Below are 23,049 nucleotides of genomic sequence, written 5' to 3'. Positions count from 1 at the left end.
TAACTATTCTGGGAAAGGGGAATGGGAAAATACCAGGCTGGCCAGGGATGAACAGTGGGATTGTGAGCCAAAACGTGAGGAAAGGAGCAGTAAGGGGATCCCTCAATTGCTTCACAAGTGTTGGCTACCAAGTAGCACACATGAAAATCTTTCTATTACCAATGATTGCAGCTTGAGGAACAACCAATGATGACCTGGAAACTTTTGCCAGGTGCCAGAGACTTGATGTCCTTGGCATAAGTGGAACTAGTGGGACAAGTCCTGTGACTGGAGTGCCCTGTTGGATGGCTACAGGAACTTCAGGAGGGAAAGGCAGGGCAGAAGACGCAGGGAGGTGGCACTGCATGGAATAGAAGGGTTGGAATGTGTGGATCTGAACTGGCACAGTTAAGGGCCTCTGGGTGAGAATCAAGGGGCAAACAAATAATGTGGATGTCACCATGGCTATCCACTATAGACCCATCACTGTGGTCTGTACTATTCTCTCCTAATTTTTTCATTCTTTGATTCATATTTGTCCTCTTTAGATCCTAATCTTAGTCTGGAGGCTTTTCTCCTGCTCTAGTATTCGTATTGGAAAAACCTCACAGAAATGTACAGACTGTAATGGGGAAGAGACATTACATGTGCATTTGTGTCCCATCAGACACAAATGTCAGTGCTAGAGGTGCTATCCCCTGGCTATCAGAAAGTAAAATTTCTCTTAAATTGCAGAGTGAAATACTGTAGGACGTACTATGATCCCAGCTGGTTTAACAAAGGAATTTGCCATGAGTACAGAAAAAAAAAAAAAAAAAAAAGATAGTCTTAATGGGTCACTCCCAAGATGAGATATTCCATCATTCTATGACAACATGGTCTCAAAATCAGCAATTGCTCTAAGAGTCCTTTAGTCCTGTACTCTAGTTAAACATTTTCACCCTCAGCCCTTCTCCTCCACAAGGGTGAACAGAATCAATCGCCCATTTTAATAGATTTTAGGGTGAATCTAACTCCCACTTTCCTTACCTCATTTGCGTCATACCACTATCATTTTTGTAAGAGGTACACAATATTTCACTTCTTGTGGAAATTAAGGCACCAGGGCATCTTAAAGAATAGTGAATTATCAATACTGCTAACAATTCCTGCCAGGATATGATCTAGTTTGTCCTTCACAGCAGAGTGCAAAAATTGTCTCTGAAACAGGTGCCCACTTACACTGTGGACAGAAATGTAATGCTGGGTCATTAATAAGGGCACTCATATCAGACTCTGACTTGTAATTAAAAATTATAGAAGCCTGCTGCAGGCAGCAGAACAGATAAGATTTGTACTTAGCCCTCATAAGTGCATTTCAGCATCTGTTCCACAGAGATTTCTGTCAAATTTTCTACCGTCTCTCCACCTCTTTGATACAGGCAGCAAACAACCAGAACATAAAGAGGGGGACAGAAAACTGACTGCCAAGATGAAGACAAACACCTTGATGTCCGTGCCTCTGTATACTAACATCTGACCTCACAGATCAGCTGTTAAAACCTATAAAATACATGACTCCATACAGAAAGTCAGGATAGCACATATCGTAGAACCTAGATACATAGGATCTGCCATTAAAAAGTCAATCATTAAATCCATGCCTGCTGACATGCAACTTTGATCTTATTTTCCCTCTATTACGTGGATAAGATGAAAACAACAACAACCTCTTGTCTGAAATAGATACAAAAAACTGCACAGCAACAGGATCTCAGTATCAGCTCCCTGCAATAACTGCATGCATTTCAAATGTTTTGCAGAGGTGCCAGCTCCCCACGGCCCTTAACAACTGCAAGCAGGGCAGACTGAAATTCTCATTTCACATCAGTTTTGGGTTTGCAGGTTTGGGGGACTAGAGCATCACATGGATGTTTTAGGAAAATAACAGTACACATTTGAAAGACCTTTTTACAACCATTGTGGGGGTTATACACTCATCAGCAGACACTGGATACATCTTCAGAGCCATGAAGTGCCAGCACAAGTAGCACATTTATGTCCCTAGGTGTGAGGTGAAATCATAAGCCATCTGTATGGAATGCTATCTAGGAAGCAGGTGAATGAACCCATTCATAGTTACAGGGCTTCTGAAATTTGTTAGTTCCAACTTCAAACACTGCCATCCCTATGGGATATCAGCCACACAGCATCAGTCCTCTGGAATTGCTTTCCAGCCCTTGGGCAAGGCAGAAAACAGAATGGGAATCAAAGCCAAGGAACCTATGTCCCAGGAGTTCTGTAAAGTGAGTCTGTCTGAACAGCCTACAGAGTATTTTTGGTTTTGGCTGAGCACTTAAATCAGCCCACTCTCAGGCTAAAGCGAGGATTGCAAGGCACAGGAAGTACATGCAAATATTGGAGAAGAACCATAGTTTTGTTCCATGATATCTGGTGTGTGACCTGCTAGAATAACAGGCATGAGGGAGAGTAGGTTTAAAACCAGATATTAGGAAGAAATTCTTTACTGTGACAGTGCTGAGGCACTGGAACCGGCTGAGGAGGAGTGGCCGATGGCCCATCCCTGGCAGCATTTGAGGCCACTCAGATGTGACTATGAGCAATTTCCTCTAGTCAGAGCTGTTCCTGCCCATGGTGGGGAGTTGGAGAGAAATGATCTTTAAGGTCCCTTTTAGCAAGGCCATTCTGGGATTTTGTGAAGGACATGTGAATCAACTGTACATCTGAATGTGCCAAGCTTGAGTCTAGAGAGTAATGCCCATAATTCATGAATGCTACATTTTTTTCTGATCATGTCAAGTCCTTTTTGCTAATCCAAACGTCAAGAGATGTCTTCTGATTTAAAAAAAAAGAAATATATACATACACATATAAACTCCCTCAATAGCTAAAGAGCTAACTTCTCCTCATTATAGCACTCTAAATGGCTAGTGACCCAAAAAGGGGGTTTCTGTCATTAGTGGCAGTCTTCTAGGAAATTATCCCATTCCTTAGGTTTACAAAAGTGTCCTTTCAGCCACACAGAAGGAAGATTGCTTTTGAACTGTGGAGGTTACATCACACTCTGGCTGCTCATCTTAGTCTGGTCCACCAACAAGCTCTCACTCATCCAATCCCTGAAATACATCACCTTGTCCAATGCCTCAGCAGAAAACAGCTCTGGAGGAACCTGAAAAGCCTGGGTGGACTGAACCCACCTACAAACCTGGTTACACCGGAGGGAAGCAAATGGGTACTTGGGGAATAAAATCCTCTTCTGCCCTTACTCCTCTGGTGAAAATAGCTCCAATACCGCAGACAGTAAAGCTTCAACAAAGGAGGACATGTGTCTTTGTGCACCACACCACATCTTCACAGGATTTTGTTTTTGTATTTTGTACTTTTTTTGTTTTTAATCCTTTTGCAAATACTGTGGTGTGAATGGCCACCAGGTCAAATGCTCCAACCTGGCTAAAAGGGGACTCCGAGGAAGCCCCAGCAATGAGGCAGATCTCATCCCTACACACCTGCCAGAAGCAACTGGAAGAAATAAACCAATCTTTCTGAGAACTCTGAGCCTTTCAGGCAGGGAGGGCAGGGGATGACCCAAGGGCAGGGTCACTGATAAAAGCCTCCCTGGAGGATTGTGCTCCCAGCCCTCTCCCTGCCGCCATCCAGCTCCTCCCCTCAGCACTCACCGCGCCGCCCAGCATCCAGCAGCCGGCACACATTAACCAGCGCTCTCCAGAGACGGGGCCGCGCCGGGACTGCTCCCGCTCCACGCCTGCGGCATTCTGCAACACGCCGGGGCACCAGCTTCCCTCCAGCCTGCCACAGCCACAGCCTCAGCTCTGCTCAGACCACATGGCCACTGCGGGACAAGTAAGGACAAGGCACTGCCCGTCCTCCTTTCCGAGGTGCCCTGCTCTTGGCCAAATCCGCTGCCAAAGGCTCAGCCTGCGCACCGCTCTGCGCGCCCTTTCCCCCGACCTTACTCCCGCACCTCTCCCCAAGCCCTGTGCATTTCACCAGACTCTGCTCGCAGGCGACTGCACGTGTCCATGCCTGCATTCGGTAGTGCATTCCCCCTCTGTCCTGCCCAGCTGCTCAGGAGGCAAAGTATGGAATTGTGCTGCTCTGAAAAACACCCTCCTGCTCAATCCCACCCTGTGCTCCTGCTCTGGCAGCAAACGCAGCTCTTCAGTGGTGCCCTCTTCAGCCGCTCACCTCCTGCACTCATCCTTGCCCACGGCAATTCCCTTTTCAAGCTGCAAGCCCCATTTTGCTGGTGCCAAGCTGCTTTGAGTTGATCGGGGAAGGGCTTGTGCCATGTCACACTCAAAGCAAACCTTGGTAAAGGAAAAAACGAAAAAAACCCTCCAGGTGCCGATCAGATGGGGACAATTCTACAACCCCTCTCGCTCACCATCAGCCCAGTGTGTTACAAGGATGATGTCAACGTTCTCCAAAGGCATTTCCACTAGGTAGGATCTGCAGTCCCCATGACAGCACAGTCTGGTCAGTAATACTTGGGGATATTATGAAAAATCCACCAAAGCCATCAGAACCCAGTAATTTTCCAAGGCTACACCTGACACTCTTTGGGTCCCAAACCACAACTGGGGTTTCCTCAGACCCTGAACTAGGCCAGTGTTTATTGGACAGCACTTGGTTTCAGGTTCAGCTGAACATCACCAGGTTTGATCACCTCTGGTTCAGTTGATTGCAGGATGACTTCCCTCAACCATGTGCTAAAGGCCAGTGTTCCCATGCAATGTATTCCTCTCGGTTGTTTCCAGGTTATCAGGTGCAGGGCTGCTGTTGCCTGGGCCCCGGGCAAACTCTCTGTTGAGGAGGTGGAAGTTGCACCCCCAAAGGCAGGGGAAGTCCGAATCAAGGTAAAAATACATTTCAATTATTTTTTCTTCCTTCCTTGTGGGAATTGCTCTTCTTGTGGTTATACCTTCAGTAAAACTCAGGGATCTTTGTTCTCCAAGAGGCTTTAATTGTCCAGAGCTGCCTTGGCTCAAATGCACCATCTTCCAGGGGCTCCTTTTTGGACTAATTCTTGTCTAAGCTGTCACACAGGAATTCCTGTCTCCAGCCATTGCTCTGCTGGACAGGGCTCGGGTACCCGCACTGTGGCCTCCCTTCAATTTCCACCTCCAGCTCAGTGCAGAGGAAAGCCACATGGAGCATCCAGAGTGAACAGAAGAGGAAAGCCCAACCTGGGCTCTGCGTGCTGCCATAGAGTGCCAGCACTGACTGAAGGGCATCATAACACCCCTGAGAAAATTGCTTCCATAAACTGAGTAAGACAGAGGCAAGGACATCTACTTGTTCCTCTCCAAATAGCTTGTGGCCACAGCCATCTGTCGCACAGATGAACACCTTCTGCAAGGCTGCTTTCCTAACGCAGACTTCCCAGTTATTCCTGGCCATGAAGGAGCTGGAATTGTGGAAAGCGTCGGAGAAGGAGTGACTTCTGTGAAACCAGGTAACTGACACACACACACAAACACATGCCCAGGAATCAGCTCTCACACAAGCAGCATCCTTAGAGCCACCTAATATGGCATATTGTTTTCTTCCAGGAGACAAAGTGATTCCCCTTTGCCTCCCTCAGTGTGGGGAATGCAGCTTCTGCCGGAAACCTGAATCCAACTTCTGCCAGAAGTCCCAGTAAGTTTACTTTGCCTTCCCCTACATCTATGTGGGATTGACTTTATGACAAATCTGACACCCCCATCAGTGCTTCACTCAATCAAATACAAACACTTACATCTCCCCACAGTATCTCTGAACCACAAAACCTCCTGCCGGACAAGACCAGCCGCTTCTCTTGCAGAGGGAAGCGGATCCACCACTTCCTGTGGATCAGCACCTTTGCAGAATACACCGTGGTCCCAGAATACGCCGTTGCCAAGATAGATGCTGCAGCACCTCTGGACAAAGTCTGCTTGTTTGGCTGTGGGTTTTCCACAGGCTATGGGGCTGCCATCAACACAGCCAAGGTTCGTGTTCAGGCGTGTTCAGCACCCACGGCTGCCCTCACAACCTGATCAATCCTGTACAAAAGGAACCTTCTCCTCCTCCTGTTCCCGCTGGAGACTCACAGGCTCCCATCTGTGCAGGTAAAACCAGGCTCCTCCTGTGCCGTCTTCGGCCTCGGAGGAGTTGGCCTCTCTGTTGTCATGGGCTGCAAGGCAGCTGGAGCTTCCCGCATCATTGCCGTGGACATCAACAAGGACAAGTTTGCCAAGGCCAAGGAGCTGGGAGCCACCGACTGCATCAACCCTCGAGACTTCAAGAAGCCCATCCAGGAGGTGCTCACGGAGATGACCGGGCAGGGCGTCGACTACTCCTTTGAGGCCATTGGGCACGCGGACACCATGGTAGGTGGCACTTCAGCACCCGTGCTCCCTCCCAGATCACCACAGGCTCCTCTCAGGGAAAAATTCACCTCCATGGGAAGTCCCCTGCCTGATGCCTGCACTGCTGGATGCACAATGGCAGGCTGCTGGCTTGGGCATAAAACAGTGTAAAAATCTTAAAGATGTCTTAAGCTATCCAAGTCTGCTCCACAAGGGGGGCATGTGTGTTTTCAGATTACCAGGGAGGAGCAGGAGATTGCACCAAAAGAACACTCCCATGACTAACCCATAAGGGCTTTCTCTCATTCTCCTGCCTGTCCCATCAGATTGCTGCCTTGGCTTCCTGCAATATGAGCACTGGTGTCTGTGTGATGGTTGGAGAACTGGATTCTGGATCAGAGATTTCCATCGATCCCATGCTTCTCCTGCTTGGGCGTACATGGAAGGGGACTGTGCTGGGAGGTAGTGAATTTAAGAATTCTGTCTAAATATTTCAGCTTTTCTTTTCACGGTAGTTGACAATCCATAGTAAAAGACAACTAAAGAGGAGCACTTCATTGCCTGTATTGAACATTAGCATTAGACATGAAAATAATCTTCTACCTGTTTCACACATTAACTCACTTGTCCTGAAAAATAGAAAACATCTCACAAGTGTGTGGCACCAGCACTGGTCACTCAGTCCTGACCCTCACAGTAACACTGCCTTACCAAAACTGCCTTTCTATCCTTATTCATTCACCTGCTTTCTCCTGTTTCTAGGCTGGAAGATGAGAGAATGTATCCCCAAATTAGTTTCCAGCTATTTGGAGAAGAAATTCAATTCAGACTCACTGATCACGCACATGCTGCCATTTGCTGAAGTGAATGAGGGATTTGAGTTGTTACGTGCAGGAAAAAGGTGAGACCCTGAGCAGCAGGAGGATCAGCAAACCTCAACACCTCCTCCTAAAATTCCAACGGGCAGAGCATGCAACACTGGCTTCCCAAAGAGCACCTGAGCCTTTTGAGGAAGCAGGGCCTCACAGCTCAGTGCAGGCAAGATCTGCCACAGCCCAGAGGGAAGAGCCCATGCTCAGCACAGGGAACCCTCCTGCCCATGGTTCAACTCCACCCAGATCCTGTGGCCTTATCCCGTGAGGGGTTCCCCTCAGCAGGGATTTGAAGGCTGCCCCGCTGCTGCACGGCTCAAGCAGCTCAGTCAGGAAGAGGCTGCATGACAAAGAAGGTGGCCGGTGCCCAGGCACACCTGCCTGCCACACTGCCTGCTCCTGAGCTGCAGCAAACCCTCCCTTCCCTTCCTCTTTCCAGTATCCGCACTGTCCTGCTCTTCTGAAGGACACGGCCAAGGAAGCCGCGCAGAGGGACCAGCGCAGCAGCAGATCTCTCCTGGCCTGAGCCCTTCTCAACCAGCAGCTCTCCTTGTGGGGCACCAGGAGAAGAGAATGAGCAACTCACCTGTATTGGTGGAGCTGCTGATCCTGCTGTCCCTGGACAAAATCCAGAAGGATTTCTCTCCCAGGAAAATGCTTGTACTAATAAAGGGTTTCTGTTAAACTTGTCCCACGCAGTGCATTCAATCAAAAATGTTTCCAGAGAAGATGAAGAGCTCCCCCTCACATCGAAGGCCTTCCACCACATCCTTAGTCTCAGCAATGACCAATGGCCTTTGCCCCTCCTCTGCTGCCACCTCCCACCTTCATCTCCCTCAGTGAACTGGGCCCTCTCCTCTCTTCCCCCATCTCAGCTGGCTGAATGCTGTAGCTTCCAGCAAAGACCAGCAGGGAAACCATCCCTGATGCTGCTGCTCTGAAGCATATCATATATAGCAGTAGATAACTTTCTTATAATGATGTAACACTCATACAGGATCCATGGATGCTGTTTTCTTTTGGCATATGCTATTGTCCTTTTAATACATTTTCCACACCAAGTCCCATGGTATGTTACAGTACAACTTTGAAAACTCTTCCCCAAAGAACAGGATTGTCAGTCCAAGACGGTCATTCTGCTAAACAGATCCTTCTTTCAGTGCTGAACATCAGAGCCATAACACTACCATGCCTTTTGACCTCTTTTGTGCAACACTTATCACATCCCACAGCCCTTTGAACTTCTAGAAACCCCTCAGCACAATCAGTAATTACACAGAATATCATGAACACTCAAATGAGTTATCGAAGGTAAACAAATCCCATCCTGTCCACCAATTTTTAGTACCTTCTGCACATATCACTCTGCCATGACATAAAGTTAGCTATAATTCTCCTAACTACTTTTCAAACATATGACAACAAGAGTGACGGTAATGAGTCAACACCAATATAATTCAATAAATGTTAATTAATTGAGTTCTAGCACTTCCCTACTTAGAAAACTCCAAGAACTTCCAATAAACCATGTTTCCCTAATACTGCACCTGCATCTGCACAGTCTTAACTTTATACAGGTGACAAGTCTCAAAAATGTAATCAATTTGCCATGTACCTGTCTAACAAATATAAACACAGAAATCTGTGCAGGACTGGGACAAAAGATAATAATTTTTTCCTTTCTGGAAAAAATCCAGACCTAGATAAAAAAAACGTTCGATTAGTATAAAAAAATTCTGCCTAAAATAAATTGTAACTTGCACTTTACCAATTCTTTTGAAGTGTTGTTACGTGAAAAATTGCATAAGCTCTTCTGAGTACTGAGGAGCTCTCTGCTACAGCAGGGCCACCTGGTGGTCACCGTTCCCTGCTCTCCGGGCATGCTGCCTTGGATCTCGGGGATCCTCCTGTCCCTTTGCCAACAATCACTAACTGGGCAGGACTTCAGATTTTAGCAGATAATTAGAGAGCTCCTCAAATTCTGCTTGATTCCCAAACATCACTTGTTTCACTGCTGGCCAAATAATTACATTTGCTTTGAAAGCAAAGACAAATCAGAAGAAAATGCTGCTGAGTGCAAAGAAGGAGGTGATAGCACAACTCTTTCACCATTTTAATCTTTCAAATTTCCCTTGCATAGTTATTTGAATATTAACATATTCAAATATGCACTTATTAGATCAGCTTTTTGTGTTTTATTTGGTTTTCAGTGAATGCAGATACCTGAGAGTATTTAATCACAAAACTCCCCAAATTACTTATTTCCATATCTAAAATATTAAACATCTCTCAGCATCCCAACTTCATGTGTCTCTACTGCAAAACTGTCATGGTCACTTTTGCACTTATTTTAAATACAACAGATTTGTTTTGAAAAGTTATTTTACTCCAGTATAGTTTAGAATTATACTAGGATCAATTAGTAAAATTATTCCTAAAGTTTGTCCTTTGGAACCAACCATTTCTTGAATTACCAGATAATATTTATATTTATTTATATTTATATTTATGTTTACAAAATATTGCAATTACCTAAGAATTATCCAAAGAAATACCAACCAGCTTTGAGCATTTTTGAGCATAAGTATTATCCTCCAGTACTTCACAGAAAAATGCAGGAAACTTAAATCAGAATTCAAAAGGATGGTTTTGAGAGCAATGCCCCACAAAAAGAGAGTTACACTCAAGCATCCACTGCTGGAGCTTGTTATCCCAGCTCTAAGAGGGTTGCACTAATGAAATATTTCTATCAAAACTACTGTTTTGATTTGGAAAATTAAGAGTATTAATAGAAGGGAAATTACCTGTGGGTCAATGTAGGACCATATCAGCTTGGGGAAAACAGACCAGGCAATGTTTGCATTAATGCATTTTATTTTTGCTTCTGGGTAGACTTGTCAGTCTGCTCCAGCCTCCCTGTGCCCTGCCAATCTGTTCTCCAGCGTGTGAGGCTGCAGCCAGCAGCTCCAGTGCCAAAGCACCAGCTCCTCCTTCTGAGGGAGCCACACAGCCAGCTTCTGCCACTGGCACACTGTCCCAGGATGGGCACCCTGGCACAGCACTTGCACCTTCATTCAGCCATCCACTGCCTGCCAAGCTTGCAAGTGATCTGTTTGTGCTTCAAAGTTAAACTAAGGTACAGAAAAAAACTCACTAAAAAATTAATGCCTCTAGGCTAAGCATAATAAGACAGTCTAAATTTAAAAAAAAAAAAAAAAAGGAAAAAAATGTAATACCAATCCCTAGTTGTTTTGGACTTTTCTCCCCACTTGACAGACCACATCCACGAAACAAGAACGTGATTGCCAGGTCTCCCTCCCACATGCACAGAGTGCTTCCAAGCCCTCTTCCCCATCCAAGCTGATGTTCCTGATGAACATGTAACACCTGATAGAACAACACCAAAACCAAACAAATGGAAAATTCAGAGCAGCGGTGGAAGTCCTCTCCTACAGAGCTTACCTACATAAACCTGAAACATGTGACAAAGCATGGATAGTTTAGTCAAGATCATGGAGTGGTAACTTGATTTGCTTGCATGGTGCTGAGTACAGAAAGAAAGTTGCAAAACCACTTACAGTGTCCAGGGGCTTCCAAAGTACACAGCAGGATTGGGGGCAGCATCACAAAACTGCAAGGGAAGGAAAGATGAAAAAATAAACAACCTCTTTCATCTCTGAAACTGGACAATGAGTGTTAAACAGGTCTGATTTAAGTATCTGCCCCTTTGTCCACCAGAATCAGTGCCTATAATGTTCAGAATGTCAAAGATACTAAAAAAGGCAGAGCATCTGTGGAGTTTATCTAAACATAAAATGCTTGGAGGCTTTTTGGAAGCACTGACAAACCAGGGGTGGCCAAGAGCATGAAATTAGCAGGAGAGGTTGGCAGAGCTGAATTTAACCAGGGAAATGGACAAGGCCTGAGTTGATTTCAACAGGGTGTGGAACCTGTATAGCACCCTCACTGGCCAAATTACCTTCCAGTTCCACGTCAGCATTCATGAGCCTACAGATTTAGTTTATCATTTTAGTTTTGTTATTAAATGTTATGTTGCTTTCATGTTATTTACTAAATGCCATAGTTGCTTATGTCCTGTTGCTAATTTTCCACATGCTTCTGCTGTTGTCTATCTGTGGTATTTGCTAAGCTTTTGTTAGCATGTCACTGAAAAATAAAAATTCCCTTTCTTACTGGGGTGGACTCAGTTACATCCTGCCATTCCTCAAGCACCATCACCTCTTGTGGAAAATCCCAACAGCTCACGGCAGAACTGTTCCCCTCATCTTACACAATCACGTCTGCAGACCTCACAAGAAGCCTTCCCTACCCTGCCTGGAGAAAAACTTTTTTTGGAAAATGAAACAACAGCATGAGCCAGTGAATTGCTTTGCTTCAAAGGCTGCTGGATGGAATGTCAAGAAGCCCAGTCAAAATTCCCATCCCACTGCAGATCCCTTCACCCGCCCCGACAGCGGGCTGCCTTCACCCAGTCGGATGTCTTCACCCTGCCACCCAGCAAAGCCTGCACCACTGCAGTTTATCCAGCCGAGAACAGATTCAGGCACAAAGGACATGGCTCTGCAGACACGGTCAGCTTCCCCCTGTGCCCAGCTGGGACACAGGCAGTACCAACACCTCCAGAACAGGAGCCAGGGCGGCATTCCCGGGCCTGGGAAGGGCAGGCACATCCAGGCACTGCTGCGGCCCTCAGGGAGCGGCGCAGAGGAGGCCGTGGAGTCCCGTTATCTGGGAAGGAATCTGGGCAACCTGGTGTGGGCAGGAACAGGCCCATCGGCCGGGACAGCGGGCCCGCTCCCTCACGGGCACAGTAATGTCCATCTGCCGGCCGGACTAGAGGAGCCGCGATGGAAGACACTGGTGCGGCCGTCAGCAGCCACAAACCGAGCCCCACGGCAAGGCAACACTGAGGGCAGCCTCAGCAAACACAGAGACCTTGGCTCAGGAAACACAGAGACCTTGACTCGCACCGCGGTCTGCGGGAAGAAAAACGCCACAGGGGCTTGTGACCGATCCAGCGCACCCCTGCCCTGCAAGGGCGGGAGGTGAAAAAGGGAGGAAGGAGCCAGCTCTTTCTCCCGCCCCTGAGAGGGAGGCGGGGAGAGAGGCGGCGGGGAAGGAGGCGGGCTGCCCTTCCCCTTCCGCTGGCAGCCGTAGCCGTGCGCGATGGCGAGCGGGGTGAGCGTCTGCGTTCCGCGGCGGGAAGGGCGCCCGGGGGCGGGCGGGCGGAGGGTCCCGCACCGGGCAGGACGAGGCGGGCGAGCCCGCCCTGCCCTGCCCTGCCCTGCCCTGCCCTGCCGGGGCCGCGGGCCGGGGTCGCCGTGGCCGCTCCCGCCCAGCGCTGGCGAGAGCCGGGGCTGCCCGGGCTCCTCCGCGCTGTGCCCCACGCGTGTGAGGCGTGCGGCGGAGTCGGTGCCGCTGCTTTGGCGTGGGAGGCTCCGGCTGTGAGTGTTTGCAGGATTAGGAAGGAAAACACGCGTTTTTTCCCCGCCCTGTGTTGTACTCGACCCCCGTGCGCGTCCTGTGGGTCTGAGGGCTGCTCCTGGGTGGCGGCGGTGCAGGAACAAGCAGAACACCTTGGGGGTTGCGTGGTTTCCTGCGGGCTTCGGGCAGGTGCGACCTGGAAAGAAGGGGTAAAACGAAACCCTGCCTGCTCACAAAGCCACTTCTGGCACGTTTGCCGCATGGCTGTAGGAACAGAGCGATAGCCCAGACCTTCTGCCAGTATTTCTCCGAGTTCTGTGCAGGCGGTCAGTGCCCGGGGCCCGAGCGGGGTCGGTGGCTCGGACGCTGAAGCTGCTCCAGGCTGGCGCTGCGTTTGGAGCAGCTTCTGTCGCTGCCAGAGCTCGGTTTCGGCCCCACTGGGATAGCTGATGGTGTGCATATAGCCACAAGCAACCCAACAGCTGTGCTCCAGTGCTAGCGTGGTAACAGAGGAAATGAAGAATGCTGGAAGTTGGTGTTTTGGTTTTTATTTCCAGTTTTTTATTTCCAGCTGTTGGCTTCAAGATTTTCAGCAAAGCAACAGTGTAAAGCTGTGAATAATAACAGAGCAGAAAAAGACGGGGCTTTCCTGATACCCACTCTGAATAGTCCTGGGGCCTTCGTGGCTGTATGAACTGGATCAGAAATTACTATTTCAAAATGTGCTTCCAGATACATACTGTTAGTTTTAGATGATCAGAATTTATCCTGTAAGGAGACTTTTTTTCTTCTCTCTGTCTTTAATTTTGTGTTTAACTAAGCTTGTGGAAATCAAATTTTAGGAATGCGCAGCTCCCATGCAAGAACAAGTGATGACTTAATGAGGGGAGGATGAGGGGATGGATTGAAAACCAGTAAATGATTTACTGAATGATGGCTCCCCTTGCACTTTGTGCTTTGAATTTAGATTTTCTGGCAAAATCTTTGGTAGATTTAGAGATTATGACCGATGGTTCACACTGTGAGTCCACTGTAGTTGCTATGGCACATTCCATGTGTTTTTGTAACATTTCCCCTTGTATTAAAAAGTAGGGCAAGATTTCATGGTTCTAGTTAGGGGTGTTTCTGTCTCATTTGGACCCCTACTGGCTGTTGGAATAGGTACCTGTTTTCTGTTACAAAGCTTTTTGGGTCAGTAGTATTTATTTTACCAAATTTAAGCCAAGGTAAGTATCTAAGTTCTGCTGTCACAGGTACAGCGAGGATTTTAACTGGCTCTGGCAAAACCTAGTAATGTTTATAGTACAGCAGAAATACCACAGAAGGGCATAGACTAGCCATTATTTTCTCCTGATCACAGGTGATGAAGGAGAGCTGGTAAGCTCAAAAAGTGGTCTTGGCACTGTTATTTCTTCCAGCAGAGACATTTCAAAAAGGCTGAGTGACTGTATTGCTAATATTGGGAATTTACATTAATCCTCTCTTTCAAGCATTCCATGGGAACACCACAGCTATTCTGAATGCACAAAATGTCATGTTCTTCTCTTGGTTTATATTTCTAATTGCAACGGTTTAGACCTTGCCATCTTCATGAAACCAACCTCTAAGGGTAACCCAGATGCTTATGCTGAAGCTGCTCTAGAGTGTATGGCTGTAATGCCTGCTGATTTTCTCAGTCAGTGTATGTGCCTGTCAGCAGGGTTTACAGATCCAGAAATCCTGCTCTCTTATCCAAGCTCTCACCGTTGGGATGGAAAAGCTTCCCAGGAGGTTCAGGTGTGCTTGCAGAGCAGGATTTGTTGTGGCACTGGGAGCAGTGAGGGGAGACTTGCTAACAGTGATGCCTGTGGCCATTGCAGAGGTGTTAGAGCCTTATAGCAAAGTCCCTCTGGTCCCTCTGCATCCCTGGGGGCTCTGCATGTCAGCTGCATCTCCTTGCTGGAATCCTACTTGGAAACCTGATCAGGAACAGGAAATTCAGTCTTGATGTGGGTCTCCACAGTTCCCTTTCTGAACTTTCCAACTTCAAGCACTGTGTTTAATGAACATACCTGAAATGAATGGCATTCTTGGATTTTAAACCACCAGTTTTGTTATGCAGCCTTTCCATTCATGTTGCTCCCTTCACTGCAGTGTGTCTCCCAAGTACTCCCAGGCTTATTATATTTTTTACACAGTGAGAGAATGACATCCAAATTTCAGATCTTGGCTTGCTCATTATTGTTTAGCTTCCTGAAGCAAATGTGGGGCAATTAAACCTTTGTGTTGAAATTATGAATTTCAGATCTGGGATTCGTTCCAAAAGCTAGTAGTGCTGCTTTTATTTTCTCACTTGGCTGAACAAGAATTATTTTAAATGAACCATACAACAGATGTCCTCTTTTTTTTTCTTGTTCTTGTCTTTTAGGTTATTAAATGCAAGGCTGCTGTTGCCTGGGAGGCAGGTAAACCTCTCTCTATTGAGGAGGTGGAGGTTGCTCCACCAAAAGCTCATGAAGTTCGTATCAAGGTAATGACATAAATTCTTACTATATGTTTTCTCTTTTAGGAGAATGAGTTTTATTTATCTTTATTAAAGATAAATAGTTTGTTTGCCAACAGAAGAAATGTTGAATAGATATCATTAGTGCATTAGTATCTCAGCTGGCTTTACAGAGAAGAAAATGACAATATTTAGATCTTCTGTTTATGAAAAACATTTTCATTTCTACTAGTCTCACTTCACAGTCTGGTCTGAAGATAATGGCTATTTTAAGGATCAGTTCCAGTTGTTACAGACTAAGTTCCCTCAAAATGTCTGAGCTGTGAACATCTTTATCTTGTTTGAAGGACAATTTGTCATTTGTGACCATGAGTTACTGGCTGCTGAGCTGAGATTGGTCTCTTGCATTCGCCATACCCAAGTTTCTGATTTTGTCAGGACTTTCCAGGAGCCTGTATCTGCCAAAAAGTATACATTAATGTGAAATTTATTCCTGTGGAAAGGATTTCTACTATGTGGTGCTGAAGACTTAAGCAGGATTTATGCAGTACAGAGAGTTCTGCATGGTCTCTCTGGAAATTTTACTTCTGAGTCTTAACTTATTTCAAAGCTGAGATGCTAAACTATGATGAGATGACTTGGAGCACTAATTTCTAGCTATAGGAAAAGACAGATAATCTTTTACCCCTTTCAGTGTCAGATTTTGGTTGATGGAAATTATAAAAATGTACTGTCATGACTTTGCATTTTCGAAATAAGAAAAACTGCCTTGCTAGGAATTGAAAATATGTTGCCCATATCCCAAATGCTGCCAGAACTTTGACCTGGCAATTGTTCTTAACTTCTGACTAAAGGGAATTGGTTAGATCTGTGCTACTGTTCTGTTTTTCAAGGTGTCTCAGATTATTTATTTCTTCACAGATAGTTGCCACTGCTGTCTGTCACACTGATGCCTATACACTGAGTGGTGCTGATCCTGAAGGATGTTTCCCTGTGATCCTGGGACATGAAGGAGCAGGAATTGTAGAGAGTGTTGGGGAAGGAGTAACAAAAGTAAAGAAGGGTAAGGAATTGCCTTACAAGTTTTCTGCCTTCCTTGAAAGTGTTACTTTATTTGAAGAGTAACTGTCAAATTGGGCCACTGAAATGCCATATTGCAGGAGTTAATACAGTATTTTATTCTGGGTGTATGCCTGTGTAGATTTCTGTGGTCTGTGAGACAAAACACTAATTTGTTCAATGAGATCTTGATTTAAAGCTTGAAAGAGCCCAGAATAACCTTTTTTTTTTACTTGAAATGTATAATCACAAGAGGGTTGGGGGGGGTATTATTTTTTCAAATTATAGTTTTTATCTGTTGATTTAATTAAAAGGCTTAAAGTGTTTAGTCTTGTTGTTCACTGTTGATTTGGGGCTGTTTTGTTTCACAGTAACATTGCTACTTGTTCTGGAATGATGAATTTCAGATAGGTTGTCTGCTCAGCCAGGATTTCTGTATACCATAAACAGCTTTTAGTACACAAAGGTTTGAAGTGAACTCAAGCTCACAGAAAAACATGCAGAATCAAGTAACTTCACTTTGTTTTCAGAATGCCTTGCTTGACTCAATAACTAGACACAAAATATTTTTTTCCTTAGGGGACACTGTTATCCCTCTATACATCCCTCAGTGTGGAGAGTGCAAGTTCTGTAAGAATCCTAAAACAAACCTGTGCCAGAAGATAAGGTGTGTATAACTTTGACACATGCTATAGTATTTGTTCAGTGTATACCTGCTGTAGTTAGCAAAAGTAATTGACAGGAGTTTTCATTGAAGAATCAATCTGTTGATGTATCATTTAATGACTTGGAAAGTAGGTGTTTCAGGAGTCACTTAGGCAATTTTTTTCTTTAAAAAAGTCTTCCTTAAAAATTCTATTCTTCCCTTAAATAAAACTTTCTCTCTTTTCATGTATATTAAGGTGCAAACTACTACCTCGTGTCCACAGGTTGGAAAACATAAATGCTCTGACTCCATACTGAAGGGAAGCACTTCAGGGAATTTAGCTCTTAGGAGTGAACACCAAAGCTTTCAAGTGGTAAAAATCATATGGACAGCTCTTTTTTTTCCTTAACACCTGCTTCCCAGATAAATTTGCAGCTCCTGTTCTGAAAAAAAAATCTCCCAAACTCAAAAAAAGCCCCAATGACATAACTGATGGGTGTTATTCAAAGGGACGATACTGAAGGAGGCCAAGTGGTGTGGTGCTGTGGCACAAGCAGTTAGCATTGGTAACTAACAAGGTCAACATGTGAATAAAGTCCATTTCTTTCAGTTTTTCCCTGGAGGAATTAACTGCATGAAGTTTTAGGAGTTTAGCATCTCACTTCTGTGAACTTCTAGGTTTATTGAAGTGGTCAAAATATAAAAGTGCAAGTATGCAGCTGCCTCTCTGTGCTGCTTAGTGGATTCTGTCTGGTGAGAATATTTGCTGCTTAAAACTCTGCACTTTCCTGTCTTTGCCTCAAGAATTACTCAAGGGAAAGGAGTCATGCCTGATGGTACCAGCAGATTCTCCTGCAAGGGAAAGCAGATTTACCACTTCATGGGGACCAGCACCTTCTCTGAGTACACCGTGGTGGCTGATATCTCCGTAGCCAAGATAGATCCTGCAGCACCTCTGGATAAAGTGTGCCTGCTGGGCTGTGGCATCTCCACGGGCTATGGGGCTGCTGTCAACACTGCTAAGGTAAAGGCTGGGCTTGTGGCACACACAGCCTAGCAACTACACTAGGGCTGTAAATGGGATGTACCAAATCTGTGTTCCTCTTCCTCTTCAACTGATTAAGTTTAGCTAAGAATTTCTAACTTCCCTATAAGAGGCCAGATAGGTTAGAAGAACCCTTTGCCTTTTGGAGGAAATTCAGGTGGAGTCTTCTGCATCCCTTTTGGTAGCACCTATATATGAATTGCTTTTCCAGTTCGTGTTCATCTTGCTGCAAGTCATTCTGATAGTGTGAAGCTCAGGGTCAGACAGAGGTGGTGGGTGTGTGGGCATGAGTCTTCAGGCAAAAGAAAAGGCTTAGTGCCTGAAGAGCTTTTAGAATTAAATTTTTATATCGTTTCCCTTGTCTATAAAATCTCATAGCCATGTATATTTGCTTCCATTTTTTCCTTTATTACAGCCTCCTTAACCTGCATTTCCTCTTCCCCTGGAAGGGTGAATTTTTTTCTGCTGCCCATGACTCCTTTCTTATTCCTAGGTGGAGCCTGGCTCTACCTGTGCCGTGTTTGGTTTGGGAGGAGTTGGGCTGGCGGTTATTATGGGCTGCAAAATAGCAGGAGCATCCCGGATCATTGGCGTTGACATTAACAAGGATAAGTATGCCAAAGCCAAAGAGTTTGGAGCTACTGAGTGCATCAGCCCCCAAGACTCCAAGAAGCCCATCCAGGAGGTTCTGGTTGAGATGACCGATGGTGGTGTGGATTACTCGTTTGAGTGCATCGGAAACGTCGGAGTCATGGTGAGTGCTTGCCCAACAGGAGCACGTGCAGGGAGGGACCAGTTCAGCTCAACAGCAACATCAGCTGCTTAGCACAAAATCTGCCACACTCACTGACCTTTTTTTTCTTAGTAGTGATAACTACTATGACTCAAAAGGACAATTTACACTCAACCCTGTATAATGGAAGCAGCTGCTACTACTTGGGTTGAAAAACATGTTTTGTCCTTAATCAGACTTTTTTGAGATCCTGAGTTTCTCTGTGCTGACAGTTGAAATTAACAAAACTCAGGTAAAATATATCATGCAATGAGCAGTACAATCTTAAAGATCACTCAGCATTTCCCTAATTTCTCAAATAATTAATTTCACCTTTGGAAATGCAGAAGTATTATTAAACGTAATACTAAGGTTTTTTTGTATTACTAAATGTAATGCAAGGTTTTCAGGAATTACAGTAGCATTCCTAACTGTTGGTAATATGTTCTGTGATTACAGTTTATCTTGACTCTCAGTGGGAGTTCAGAGTGACTTCTCTGAAAGCTAGACAGAATATAAAAAGTGCAAAGTGAACCTTTAACAGTGTAAGGGAATCTGAACCGATGGAAAATATACTGAAAATTACATTATATTTACTGTTCCTTAAATGCTGATGTGGCGATTCATTAACTGGGGGAAAGGAAGTGCTACCAGTCCAGGCAGTGTAAACCTTAGCAATAAACACCCTGCTTTGTTCTGTCTGTCCATGAAGAGGGCTGCCCTGGAAGCCTGCCACAAAGGCTGGGGACTCAGTGTGATAGTGGGAGTGGCAGCTGCTGGCCAGGAGATCGCCACACGGCCATTCCAGCTCGTAACTGGGCGGACGTGGAAAGGGACCGCGTTTGGAGGTAACTCTCTCTTGCTGTGGGGATAAAAATAATTTACTCTGGGCTAAAGCTGGGAAGATTACTCCCCCTTGACTTTGCTTGTGTAAGAGATGTACTATTGACAGGCTATCCATAAATAAGATAAAGGCTCTTAAAATCTGTTATTCCTACAGACAGGGTATGGATTAACACATTGGTATGAGATCTAACTTATTTTGAAGAGTAAATACATCTATATGCTACTCACTATGAAAGGAGTGGGATTGGGAGACTACTTTGCCACCAGGTGAAGGTTTGGTCCAGTGAAAGGATCTAGTCTCTGGGTAATGGGAACTCACATCAGTATGTTTGTGTTGCTTAACCACTAAGTAAATTGTAGGGCCAACATCACAATGTGCTATAAAGACCTTTAAGATAGAAAGGGAACAAGTGCTTGATACACATTTTCTTCTGTCAACTCAAAACCACATTGAGTTCTTTTTTTGGGGAATTCAGTAATTGCTGAAGTTGATGGAAGTTCAGTTTCAGACGCTGTATTATTACTGCTCTTTGTCCAATACAAAACTTACTGGATTGGGGGGCCTGACAGAGATGCCTTGTGTATACTTTCCTAGGTGTGGGCTGCTGTTAATGTTGAATGCTGGAACAACTAGTGCAAGATTTTTAGTGAAAGATTTTTCATCAACACTTCTGTGTGTTTGGATGATGTGTGCTTTTGCCAGACCTCCAGAGGAGGGACAAACATGTCACTCATTTCTGCTCCTTTTCATATTGATCATACAAGTTCTGTGTTAGGGCTGTGTTTTATATTTTCTGAGATGGGTGGAAAAGGGAAACAAGGCATGTTTTCCTTCTTTCAGGCTGGAAGAGTGTAGACAATGTACCAAAACTGGTGACTGAATACATGTCCAAAAAGATCAAGGTTGATGAATTTGTAACTCACACGCTGCCTTTTGACAAAATCAATGAGGCTTTTGAGCTGATGCATTCAGGAAAAAGGTAATGTTCACAGTATTGAAAGGTATAAAAGACTTCTTGATCAGACACTGTCAAAGTACAGGTTCCCTGCCCACTGTCATGTTTTAAACAGGGAAGCTAAAGGGTGACACATACCACACGCATTGATTCTGATAGAAACATGCTTCTCTGAGCTTCCAGGTGTGTGCCAAAACACAGGCACACAGTAAAAGCAAGCAACAGTGTAAAACAGAAATACAGATATAAAGCTGGTAAAGGGAACAGGTCAGTCTCAGGCTTTCACCATTGCTAAAACATTCTTCCTTTTAATAAGGAATTTAAAGAGACTGAAGATTACATATTCAGTAATGTTTAGGTTCCTCCCTCTGCAGACAGACAATTACTTATGACCATTCTCTCCAGAAACCAGCATGGTCTTTGAATTTGATCTCAGTCTATATCTATCTTTTGTCTATAACTCTGGAGAAAGTACTAGCTCTATCTGCTTTAGCTCATATGGATTCTGTTTTGGATAAATCAGTTGACTGTATTTGTTACAATTGGAATCACTGCATTTATGCAAATTTCATCAGCAGTTGATCCCCCTCTCAGTTATGAACTTCAGCATCATTTCAGTGTTTTATTCATACATGAGCTAGGAAACTAATAATCAAAGCTACCTAACATTTTCCAAATAGACAGAAGGGAGAATGCCTGTAAATATTACTGCTCCTGGTCAATCTTGGCTAGCCACTGAAAGCTGACACCTCGTTTGAAAAAGAGTTCATTTGCAATTTATTTTGCTGGAGGAGAGACAAAAATCTGAAGAGAACAAGCATTATCCTAGATTTTTAATAAATATTATAGGCATAAGCATGACTTCATTTGTTACAAAAGCTAGAAGTTAAAATATGTCTCAGCAGTGAAAGTGACAGGAGAGATGGGGAGAAAATTGATTTCTTGGTAATTTTTATTTTCTTTTTTATTTTAAGCATTCGAACTGTCCTGAAATTTTAGAGCCTAATGTGGATCTTCTAATTGGCCAGCACCATGCTAACTGCCTTTTCATAATGGAATTTTTGATAGAAGATAGAATCAAGCAACTGAAAATTCACTGGGACTAGGAAGACCATGTATTTTAGGGTGAGCATTCTGGCTACTAAATAAAAAATTGTTAACCACTGAATAGCATTATGGCATTAGTCCTGATTATGGAACTTCTGTTTCTATACTCATTCTTCAAATTCACTAGTGGCTAACTCAAATCTACTTAATAAAAGCTTATTTCTACACCCAGTGCTGGAGTTATTTAGCATTAAGAGTGACTGTGATTGCTGTGTCTTACTTGTTTTCTTCTAGTGATTTCACAGTGTGTATGTGGGAGTGCTCTGCAGAGTCTGCAGCAAATGATGTGGGATTCACTGCACAAGGCACAGCTAAGCACAGGGGTGAGAAGCAGCATGCATTTGCTGCAACTGTGCTGAGAGGGGCCAGAACTTGTCAAGTTTCTGAGGCTATTCTGGGACTACAGTGGATTGTAGCATCCAGCTCAAGCTTGAAGCCAAATGTGGAGCAGAGACTTAGTCGTCCAGGGGTATCCATATTCACTGGGGTGAGCTGGATGGTCTCTATTCACCAGTATTCACTGGTCTCTTTGGCAGCCTCTTGTAAAGGTCATGGCACAAACTGCTCTGGTCACTTGCTCTGGTAGTGTCCTCCAAGGCTTCAGTAGGACAGTTGTCCCATTCCCTTAACTTACTGGCAAATGAAGCAAACTTTGCAGCCAACACTGCAAAGACAAACAGCATGGGATTGTCACCCCTAGTCAGAAACCTGATCATGCCATTGAAGCAGGAAATACTACTATTAGAGCAGATCTGCTCTTGAGGGCTGCAGGGGAACAAGAGAGAACATTGCTGGATGATGGTTTCAGGGTTTTCTGGGATTTTTTTGTTGGAGGAGGCGGGGTTAAGTCTCAGTTGTGGAGTTGCAGGTTTTCTTAACTCTAGGTGAAGTGAGCTGACTGGATAAGGTTCTTTTTGTATTGAAACCTGCAATCAGTGCCTCACATCCATAAAAGATAGAGAAATAGCAGAAAATAGACTGCAAAGCAGAGACAGCCCAGCCAGTTAAAAGTTAGCTACATAGAAACTCAGTGTTTTTCAGTGAATCAAGGACACTGATTGAGAAGTTTCATGTTTTAAAGAACCCTGGTCAAAACAACTTCTAGCAGAGACACAGAATGCAAACAGTAATCTTATTAGAAAAAATTCCCTCTCACCACCAACAATTACTCCAAGCCATTGCTATACAACTGGGACAATTACATCTTTTCCATCTCTCATTAAAAAATATCCCCTACAGCATTCTGAAAATAGCTGAGGTACTGCATTTCTACTTAATTTCAGACAGTAAAGAATGAATGTGAATGTCATAAGAATTCAATTTTGAGTATCAGGAGGAAATAAAAACTGAATTGCTAACACAAAACTGAGCCCTTTAGCCCAGCAATGAAGTGACTCTCAGTACCTTGTAGCTCCAGGAAGGCTGGTTGAACATCAGAAAATCCAGTAGAAAACTTGCTGTTAAGCTGTTCCAGTGACAGTACTCCA

General features: G+C 44.7%; 2 protein-coding genes and 1 long non-coding RNA gene across 5 annotated transcripts in view; 2 read left to right on the top strand and 1 right to left on the bottom strand.

The window, feature by feature from the left end:
• Positions 1–12,374, bottom strand: part of LOC135298900 (uncharacterized) — a 36,904-nt gene extending 24,530 nt beyond the window's left edge. For 2 of the 3 annotated variants that reach the window (XR_010360960.1, XR_010360961.1), the window contains exon 1: positions 10,783–11,683. This is a non-coding gene — a long non-coding RNA (uncharacterized LOC135298900). Of the gene's footprint in view, positions 1–10,782; positions 11,684–12,183 lie in introns of those variants that run through there. The other variant, XR_010360962.1, reaches the window with a different exon arrangement.
• On the top strand, positions 3,681–7,893 carry LOC135298895 (alcohol dehydrogenase 1-like). Its single transcript, XM_064417048.1, has 9 exons — positions 3,681–3,840; positions 4,758–4,856; positions 5,314–5,455; positions 5,553–5,640; positions 5,753–5,972; positions 6,093–6,353; positions 6,659–6,794; positions 7,095–7,233; positions 7,644–7,893. Exons 1-9 carry the CDS (start codon positions 3,823–3,825, stop codon positions 7,666–7,668), a joined length of 1,128 nt encoding a protein of 375 aa, XP_064273118.1. The 5' UTR covers positions 3,681–3,822; the 3' UTR covers positions 7,669–7,893.
• On the top strand, positions 12,261–21,729 carry LOC135298897 (alcohol dehydrogenase class-3). Its single transcript, XM_064417050.1, has 9 exons — positions 12,261–12,403; positions 15,057–15,158; positions 16,053–16,194; positions 16,770–16,857; positions 17,641–17,860; positions 18,375–18,635; positions 19,366–19,501; positions 20,341–20,479; positions 21,430–21,729. Exons 1-9 carry the CDS (start codon positions 12,392–12,394, stop codon positions 21,452–21,454), a joined length of 1,125 nt encoding a protein of 374 aa, XP_064273120.1. The 5' UTR covers positions 12,261–12,391; the 3' UTR covers positions 21,455–21,729.
• The last annotated feature ends 1,320 nt before the right edge of the window (positions 21,730–23,049 follow it).

This window comes from Passer domesticus, chromosome 4, assembly GCF_036417665.1.
Source record: "Passer domesticus isolate bPasDom1 chromosome 4, bPasDom1.hap1, whole genome shotgun sequence".
Lineage (NCBI taxonomy): Eukaryota > Metazoa > Chordata > Aves > Passeriformes > Passeridae > Passer > Passer domesticus.
The sequence above is the reverse complement of the archived record's forward strand: the minus strand, read 5'-3'. Positions and strand labels throughout refer to the sequence as shown.